The sequence below is a fragment of the Vespula vulgaris genome, chromosome 17 (genome assembly GCF_905475345.1).
Source record: "Vespula vulgaris chromosome 17, iyVesVulg1.1, whole genome shotgun sequence".
Lineage (NCBI taxonomy): Eukaryota > Metazoa > Arthropoda > Insecta > Hymenoptera > Vespidae > Vespula > Vespula vulgaris.
In genome coordinates, this window is record NC_066602.1 from 3,643,136 (window position 1) to 3,653,813 (window position 10,678).

At 34.3% G+C, this 10,678-nt stretch overlaps 1 protein-coding gene across 14 annotated transcripts in view; it reads left to right on the forward strand.

The window, feature by feature from the left end:
- The window catches only part of LOC127069881 (protein dead ringer-like), a 159,050-nt gene that overhangs the window by 128,887 nt on the left and 19,485 nt on the right, over nt 1-10,678 (forward strand). For all 14 annotated transcript variants that reach the window (XM_051007517.1, XM_051007508.1, XM_051007512.1 and 11 more), the window contains one exon: nt 508-580. In XM_051007517.1, coding sequence (XP_050863474.1) covers nt 508-580 — 73 coding nt within the window. The remainder of the gene's footprint in view (nt 1-507; nt 581-10,678) is intronic.

The following is a 10,678-nucleotide window of genomic DNA, read 5'->3' on the forward strand; positions in this document are numbered from 1 at the left end:
TGCCGCGAGTAACGTTTTATTCCTTCCTTCCTTCCTTCCTTCCTTCCTTCCTTCCTTCCTTCATACCTTCCTTCATTTCCTTCCTTTTTTCTTCCTTTTTATCTCTGTTTAAACTACGAAATACGAAATGCTTATAAATGCATATGATAATGCGAGAATGTTAAGATCTGTGATCGGGGAAAGGGGAAGATATATAAATATAAAAGAGAGAAGTAATAAACAAAGAAGAGAGATAGAAATAGTACGATAGTATTACGATAGTACAATATAGATAAGTGTTATAACGATTTTTTATCAAAATAAAATCGACATTAGAATTTATTTAATGAAATAAGAAAAAAAAATGAGAGTATCGATTAGAAAGAATGCGATGTTTTATGTATTCAATTTTTTTCGGAATGGAAAAAGAATATAAAAGGAAATAGCGTTCATAACTTTGTAAATATACATACATATATGTATTTGTTTAATTACTCATTTTCACACTTTTCATTTTTTTAATTACAGTTATACGAGATTAATGACGATCCTAAACGAAAAGAGTTTCTCGATGACCTCTTCAGTTATATGCAAAAACGAGGTAAGTTTTATATACGTATTTATATACATACATATTACTTCTACCTATATATATATATATAGAAAAAAAAAATATATATATCCAGATACACACACACACGTGCGTATCGTCGAAAGTGAATATTACGGAGTTGTCTTCTCGCGGTTCTCGTTACTAAACTTTTCAAGCAACCCTTCGACACATTTGTTTTATCACTATAGAACCGAGTCGGTTACGATCGTGGTCAACGGTCTACGACGAAAGATAGCAAAAGAGAAAGAGAGAGAAAGAAAGAGAGAGACAGAGAGAGAGAAAGATAGAGATAAAGATAGAAAGAGAAAGAGTGAAAAGTCGTGTGAACGAAAGACTGCGAAAACGAATCGAAACCCGCATCATTCGGCTTCCTGAACACGTGGATGGATCCTTCGAACGTAAGGTAACGTCGTTAACGTCGTAAACGCGTCCACGTGGTTAAAAGGATAGAGATAAAATATAACGTATAACATCTGCCGTTTAATAGTATTAGTATTAGTAATAGTAGTAATAGTAATAGTATACTAGTGTAGTTAGAAACGAACGAAATTAGAATGCAAGTCGTATGCTAGAAGAGAAACAAGGAAAGTGTGCGCCTTGTCAGACGTGTTTCCGTTCTAAATTACACTCGACCGTAGATATCACCTCTCTCTCTCTCTCTCTCTCTCTCTCTCTCTCTCTCTCTCTTTACGTCTATCTCTATGTCTATCTTTCTTTTCATCCATCTATCTCTATATTTTTTTTCGTACATCGAGGATATTAACCAGAAATATTTTATCATCGACGATATATCTGTATGTTGTTTTATACAGTCACTTTTAAGAATAATAATGGTATATATATATTTTTTTTTATTCGATAAAATCGTAACACGTCGTTATAAATTCTATTCATTAACATTCATTTGGTTCTTTTAAAATTGACTCTAAATTCTGACGGAATTAACGCGTGAAGATTAACGAAATAGAAAAGAAGGCAAAAAGGAATAAATCGATAAAAATCTTGAAATCGGACACACACAGATATATATATATATATATATATATATATATATATATTTAACGAGTATAGTATAGAAACGAGATTATGTTTTCTCGCTTTTGCCCGGAAACGTCGGACTAATTATAAACATGGCGACTCCACCATCAATCAATCCCGTGTTCAGTGATGCCACGGATTCTCGTGTTTTCACGACGTGTTTCCGAACGTCTGGGTACACGACATAGTAATAGTAATAGTAGTAGTAATAGTAGTAGTAGTAGTAGTAGTAGTAAAGTCTTTGAATCCGAAAACCAACGGTGCTATTATTGTAACCTCTATCTTTCCCCCTTGGCAATAATTAGACGACGTTGGTTGGGGACCAACGAATTTCTAAACCGATCTAGGTCTCTCTCTATCTAACCAGACTTCTTGACTATTATCTAAACAATGATAATCTTCGATAACCCAGTTATAAAACACATCTCCTTCTACGCCCACCCCACCTCTTCGCTTTTCTCTATGACGAAGTAGAAACACGTTGTCTCCCTTTTCTTTTTCTTTTTTTTTTTAATCGCAATTTTTTAATTTTACGATTTAATCGATGTATTTTAAACAATGTAAACGATCGATAGACTTTTTTCGATATTCTTTTTCTTTTACATAGAATCGTGCTATTTAATCGTTACGAAAGGTACAAAAAAATATAAAAAATTACACGAAATGATTACTCGTATCGCTAATTAGAACGATACTACATAGTATCCTGTAGATAAATATTTATATATATCATTTCTGAGCAAGTAGTTTTATACATACATACACACGCACACACATAACCACCTGCCCTCACCTCACCTCACCTATAACACCGCAATTATAATGGATCTCCTAAGAGGTGGACATCGTGTTCATCGAATAAATACAACGACAGGAAGAGTTTTTAGGGATCGTTTGGGATCGCAGTAAAAGATCGACGCGCGATTCTTCGGGTCATAAATCGTTCGAGAACATTATACCTACATACCTCTACACACACACATATATCCTATATCTATATACATAATATAATGTATTTTCGAATCGATCGAGAGGTGGACGTAGTCGAGATTAAAATTCAGCTATTGGAATGAGAACTGAATGAGGGATGGGAATTCGTAGAGGGGGGGTTGGTTTAGAGTAGGGTGGAATAGGGTGGTGATAAAAGACCGCGACGTTTCTCGTAGTCCGTCGGAGATATCCGATCCGATCCTATCCGATCCGATCTGATCTTTCTCTTCTTGTTATTCTTCTTGTTGTTGTTGTTGTTGTTCTTCTTCTTCTTCTTCTTGTTCTTCTTGTTCTTCTTCTTCTTCTTCATGGTGTGGGTCCACCACCCGCAGGGTCCGTTATTGTGCCGGCGTTGCACAGTGGTGTGCCTCCACCCTTGGCACCACACACTCCCGATAATTCAACGTTAACGGAGCGCATAACGCCTTGGCACACGGTTAACCATATAAAAGACCATTCATCTTAAACGCGGCGGGTATTAGTCGAGCCACCACCAATTTGTGTTTGCTATCGGCACTCTCACCAAATAGCCACTTTTTCTCACACCTTCTTTGATAAGTGTCTGACGGGAATATTCAAAATGAGAAAGAGAAAGAGAGAGAGAGAGAGGTAATATACGTTCCGATATACAGGTAGATATGTATGTAGATATACTTTGCTAAGAAAAAGTACATAATGGATATGTAATTATTTATGTGAAGACATGATGGTTTTTCTTTTTTTGTTTTTTCTTTTTGGTATCTCTTATCCCTTTTTTTCCCTTTCTTTTGATGTTTCTTCTTTCTTTTCTTCACTCTTCTCCTCTCTTCTTTTCATTTTTCTTGTTTTTTTTTTTTTTCAATATCGTGATTAAGATTCATTCTGGAGAATTGTTAAAAGAATTTTTTGAAGAGAATCAATTGTTCCTGTGATGAAAGAAACGAAGAAAAGTTGGCGATCCAATTTACGATATATTATTTATATATACATTTTTATATATATCTAATTAATATAGATTTAATAATTACATCATACGCTTCGAGATTAAATATAAAGTACATACATAATGAATAAACTAGCTATAAGAGATATGATATTGGAATAATGAAACGATAACGAAAGACGATGGTTGTAATAGTTATCCATATTGGTATTGTTTTCGATATATAAATATATTTATATATACACACACATATATATATATATATATATATATATATATAAATATGAAAGAGTGCATGTTAAGCATAGTATGTAATCTCAGATACACACACACACACATACTCGTTGATAATATCAGATGGACGTGTCGATGGGTTTAAAGGAGAAGCACATTACCCGTGTATATGAATTACATTCGCGATTGAAACTCGTTCGCTATAGAAAAAGAGTGAGAAACGAAATACTACGAAGAGAAAGAGAGAAAGAGAAACAGACAGACCGAAAGAAAAAGAGAGAGAGAGAGAGACCTCAGGCTGTCGGAGATTTGCATATTAAATGGCTAGAGATTTATAACGGTCCCGACTGGAAAGGTGCCAACGATAGCGACGATAAATAAGAAGAAATGGCGTTCGGCTACGCGAACTTTCGATTGGATAAATTTTGCGTGGTCGCGCGTCTTTTGTTCGTCATCCCCTTTCTTATAATACTCGTTCATCCCTCTCCTCACCTCTTCTCCGATCCCTCCCCCACATTCAACAATATAACTCCGATAATAATCCTCTACGGTGCACAAAAACGATCTAATGCGTTTTATCGATCTCTTTTCTCGATCGAAATTATTATTGTCCGATACGTACCTCCAACGAAATCTATTTTATACGCGTTCGTTCATTATTCTAATTAAAAAACGAGAAAGCTAAGGGGAAGAAATAAAAGAAAAATACTTCTATAGATCAAGCTTTGCATGTCACATTATGATTTACGAACGATTCATCTAATCTTTTCTTTTTCGCAATATATTTCGATGCTAATAATAATAATAATACATAAATCTATGATATAATAAATCATATAAAATAATAATATGATATAATACAATTCACTTGAATTTGTTGAAACAATTCGAAGCGTTTGTTGAGACGTTCGAAAAAAAAAAGCACATACTTATAAGTACGTACGTATACGTATAAATAAATTTTGTCACAGTAACATCCCAATCGATTTTTACTTTTCGCGATGAATCAAAGTCGACCAATGTAAGAAACAGAAATTATGCTACGTAAAAGAGGGAAAGGAGGGAGAAAAAGAGGTGAAAGAAAGGTAGAAGGGAGAAGAGCGAGAAGGGATGGTGAAGAGAGGGAGGGAGTAATGGGGAGGTCTATTGTATCCACCGGTCAAGATTCGCGTCGCCTTACGGCCCTCGGAAAAAGAAAAAGAAAAAGAAAAAGAAAAAGAAAAAAAAAGAAAGAAAAGGAAAAAAAATACTTTTTTACGCGGCGCAGCTAATGCATTAGCTTGGCGAACACGTGTTCGGCACGAACACTCTTCGCTACATTCGCGAACACGTACCGCGTGCGTGCCGTCTGCGTATACAACCGAACCACATAGTATATATGAGACTTCTTCTTTCCCCCACCCCTCTCTCTTTCTCTCTCTCTCTTTCTTTTTCTCTCTCTGTCTCTCTTTTTTTGTGTATATATGCGCGTGTATACGTATTTCTGTTTCTCATTTTTTGCTCATACAAATACATAAGTACATTTAATCGTTCTATTTGTTTATTGATATAGATATAATATATGTATATGTAAATGAAATCGTTAACTTAATAATACGTAAGAAACGTTTCGTATAATTGAATAATTTCAATCAATTGTTCTTGAATTTTCATCGACGATTTTCGTACGCAAGATTCTGAATAATTTAATAATGTCAATTAATCGCTCTGGTTTTTTGTCGAAAAACTTGGATTTATTTTATTTTATTTTATTTTATTTTTTTTTTTGGGATTATTATTTTTAGGTATTATTTATTTATCTCTCTCTCTCTCTCTTTTCTTTTTTGTTTTTTTTTATTGTTTCGCAATGAACGAAATTATTTGAATAAGACAGAGATAATACATTAAAATTGATCGATCAATAAATTTCCAAACTATTGTCAATTTTTTATTTGATATCAATCTATGGTAATCATATTAGAAATGAATTCTTCAATTTTTCGATTAGACATATAAGGAATAAGGAAATAAAATCTCTCTCTCTCTCTCCCTCTCTTTTTCTCTCTCTCTCTCTTTCTTTCTTTCTTTCTTCTCTTAATTGCTCTGGTATTTTGTACGACGAGCACGTTCATACGGCAAACCGAGCAATGGCACGACACATTGTAACTAGTTCTAAATGTTGACTTCGACTGGTAACAATGAAAACAAATCTCGAGATCATTATACGAAAATAGTTTTGTTCTCTTTCTTTCTCATTTCTATTATTTTCCTAGTCTCGATTATTCGCCATTGAATTTTTTAATTATTTTCAAACGTCGTAGAACGTAAACGTTTCGAATTCATCGAGGATGATTGCTTGAATTAAAAAATAAATTTGGAAAGAGAAAAAAAGACACACTGATAAGAGAAAGACTGGTTAAAGAAATATAAAAAATAAAAAGATTCTCAAAGAGAACGATCGAAAAATAGTTCGTTTAAATATTTTCTATCTGTTTCGCTATAATTTATGTATAATTGCACGAGATAAATCGGTCAAGGCGATGAGTTGAACGCGACGATAAAAAAAGAAAAAAAAAAGAGGAAGAAGAAGAAGAGGAAGAAAAGAAAGGAAAAGAAAAAAGAAAAAAAAATGAGAAAGAAGAAGAAGAAGAAGAAGAAAAAAAGAATAAGAAAGGTGAAAAAGTTGAGTTGAGAATACACAGTACGAGTCGAGAGTACGTAAATATCACCGTACTGTCGATTTAAAGTTAAAGTATACTCATTCGCGATATTTCAATTATTATATTCCATCTAGTATATGTTAATTTGATCATGAGTTTGAACATTACTATTGTGTCTCGTATTTTACAATGACAATTGTTAGTTTAACTACAAGAACAAATTAAAAAGAAATATATATATATATATAAATTAATAATTTTTTCATTACATTAAAACATTTCACAGGTGTAAAACTGATAGCTCTTTTTCGATATATTCGAAACATAATTTAATCGTGTTCTCGCTCTTTCTCTTTCTATCCATAAAGACCATCTTATTCTAACACATCTCGTAAAACATGTTACGCCGTCGAGAAGTCCATAGTTCGATTTCGAATGACGGATTTCGTCGTCTTTTGACGGATCCCTACGTATAAAAAGCGAAATATTCAGGCAAAGAGTATTTTTCTTAGAAACGGAGAAAGCAGACCGAAAGATTTTTGACCAATAGAAGGGGTCTGGTAGAGAGAGGAAGGAGGGGAAGGGGAAGGGGAGGATTCCTTAGTGAAGATACGAGGTTAGGCCACCCGCTGCTTCGTGAAGCTCTTAAACGAGGATTATGTCAGGATTATGGGATCACCAATGGCGTTGTCGTCTTCTTCTTCTTCTTCTTCTTTTTTTTTCTTATTTTTTTAATAGACTTTTTATTTCTCAACAGAGAGAAAGAGAGAGAGAGAGAGAGTGATTGTCCGCCAGAATATCCTTTACTCTCCATAAATTTCAAATTTTCATAGGAAGAAGACGTCAACTTTTTATTTGTTTTCTTTTCTTTTCTTTTTTCTTTCTTTTCCTATTTCTTTTCCAATCGATTTTTTTTTTTTTTAAATTTCTTTGTCCTCCGTCGATATATTTCTTTTTATAACAAATATTAAATATCTACAATTAGCACAACTTCTTTTTGTATACGAATATATAAAAAGTTTTTTCGATGATAGATCGTAAACAGTACGTATGTTAGTAAGCGTGTAAATGCAGATAAATAAAGTAAAATATGTAATTAATTAATAATTAATACTTGTCAATAAAAATTCGATTGATATATAGAATGACAAGCAGCGCATCTTACGAAAGTCTTTTTTAAAACGAGAAAAGATTGGGATCCAAGTTAAAGAAAAACAGCATATAAAAAAAAGGGAAGAGTTAAGGAAACAAAAAATAAAAAAGGAAAGAAATAGAAATATAAGAAAGAAAAAAAAGAACAAAAAATAAATAAAAATAAATCGAGGCTTCTCGGCTACCTACCTACCTACCTACCTACCTATCTACCTACCTACCTACCTACCTACCGATAGAAGTTTCTCACACAGATCACGATCTATTCGCATTATAATAATTAATGCCGAAAGGGATTCTTCGGGTTCTCTTTCTTTCTTTCTTTCTCTCTCTCTCTTTTTCATCTCATCTTGCACGAACGCGTCATCTTTACGTATCCTGGCTGCTATGCTCGAGGGTATCGATCAACGGGGGCACGTCATTATTCAGGGATTCCGAATAATTGGCGATGATGATCGTTCACCACCCCATGGCATCTCACCATCTCACGTTTTTCTCTCTTCTCGTTGTATATAATACTTCGTGAGCCCCATTATTTTATCACGAAACTTCTCCGAAACGATATCCGTTCGTCGAATATCAGAGAAAGAGAGAGAGAGAGAGAAAGAGAGAAAAAGAGAGAAAGGTAGATATATATCTTGTTTCTTTTTCTTATTTCGAATCCTTGTCAATTCGAATTGCCACTTCTTTTGATGCACCTTGCATGCATTCCTCACGTTGCATCAATTTTATCTTCATCGTATGGTAATTCTAAATATTATTCTTTTGTATTTATAATATCCCACAGGTATATATGTATTCATATGTAATATAATATATATATATATATTTATGTACGTATATATGTATGTATGTATATTATTTTTATTCTGAAAATTATTTTATATATAATGCAGATATTTATATGATCACAATATATGTATCTATGTATGTGTGTAAGACTGAATTAATTGTTTTATTATCATTTGGTTGATAAAGGAAAACAAATCTTCTATCCATTACAGATCAATGATCTTTCTTCGAGTTATAACATCGTCGTTATTAAAAATCATGAATGAATAGAAGAAAAGAAAAGTGTAGTAGTAAAGAAGAGAAAGAAAAGAATGAACGGAAAGATGAATAAACTTTGACATTTCCTGTAATGCCTAAGGAAACACTTTTCCATTAAGAAAAAAAAAGATTATACAAAATCTCTCCCTCTCTCTCTCTCTCTCTCTCTCTCTCGTTTCTTCGTTACTAAAATCATCAATGGAAAAGAGAGAGAAAAAAAAACGAGACCTCCGAAGGTGTGGTGTGTATGTTAAAAAAGTAAAGAAAAAAAAATGAAAGAGAAAGAAGATAGAAAAAAAAGAAAAGAAAAGAAAGAGAGAAGAAAGAGAGAGAGAAGAGAAGGAGAAAGATGACTTTGAAATTCTCCTTTCGACCAGAGTAAAAGAGAGAGAGAGAGAGAGAGTTTCATTGAGAAAAGCTAACAGATAAAGATAGAGATAGAGATAGAGATAGAGATAGAGAGAGAGGACACGCTCGAGTAAAGCACCTGTCCAATTATGCGCTCGTGCGCGATTTCGACCTACATTTTCCCACGTCTGACTTGTCGGACAGGTGACCCAGAGGGGTGGGGGGTGAAAGAGGGAGAAGACTTGTTAGTGTTTTACTATAGTTGTTGTTTCCTCGCAGCATCCATTCGAGAAGAGGGATACTGGCACGTTCATACTCTCTCTCTCTTTCTCTCTCTCTCTCTTTCTCTTATTCTCTTTCTCTGTCTGTCTGTCTGTCTGTCTGTCTGTCTGTCTGTGTCTCCCTTACTCTATAGATAGACGTGCTCTCCGTTCTCGAACGTCAGCACGCGAACGCGAAAAGCATTTAGCTGGATGACGTTCGCACATTCTAGACGTCCCGACGCCCACCATCACCATCACCATCACCATCACCACCACCACCACCACCATCACCATCACCATCACCTCCGCCTCCGCCTCCAACGCCTAACTCACCGACCGATCATCCGTTACGTTACCCTGACGTAATTGTCGAATTCTTGTCCCGAGGCATTTTACTACAAGCATACTCTCTCTCTCTCTCTCTTTCTCTCTCTTTTTCTATATCTCCTTCTCTCTTCCTCCAGCTCCCTTTTACCATTCTTCGTGCGAACGAAACGTCAAACTTTTCCAAATTGACCTTCCGCATAATCTGTTAAAGTATATATATATATATATATATATACATATTGAAAATTTTAAGAGTTCATTGTAATAAAATATACATTTATCTTTTTGTAAGAATTATATTTGTAGAAAATAGAACGAGAGAAATTTGTAAAGAACATAATTTCTAAATAATCTAATTCCGACGAGATAACGGTGTCGCTCCGACATTTTTTTAGAAAAATGTTTTCGACTTTAGCAGTCGAATAATTTTCAGTCGAATAAAATATAGATCACCTTCGGGATAATTCACGGACGGACAGAGAGCAGGTGTTTGGGATCAGAAATGATTGTTCGTTGAAAAGTACCTGTGTCAGTTTACACCTTGACATTCACAAGAGCACCACGTTCCTTCCGTACCGGTGGCTCGTGTCACGTTTCCACCCACACGTTTACACATCCTCTTCTCTCTCTCTTTTACTCTCACTTTAGTCTTTCTCTTTTCATCTCATTCTAAACAAATCAAAACTGACAATTCCACGTTTCTTGAACATTATGAACAATATAGATCTTACCACTTTTACTCTCTCACTCTCTCTCTCTTTCTCTTTCTCTCTATCTCTCTTTCTCTTTTCATCTCATTCCAAACAAATCGGCAAAACAATTTCTCAGATTTCGTAAACAATATAAATTCGAATCTCTCTCTCTCTTTCTCTTTCTCTCTTTCTTCGTCCCTCCTTTCATCTGCATTCTAAATAAATCGATGAAAAGTAATTTCTCACAATTCGCCAACGACATAAATTATAAGAATAAATAAATAAATAAACAGAAATATAAAGAAAACAAAAAGTAATCCGTCAAGCTTTCTCTCTCTCTCTCTCTCTCTCTCTTCATTCATTTGCATTCTAAACAAATCGATCGGAAATAATTTCTGATTCCGCATCGCGAACGATACACCTAAATTCGA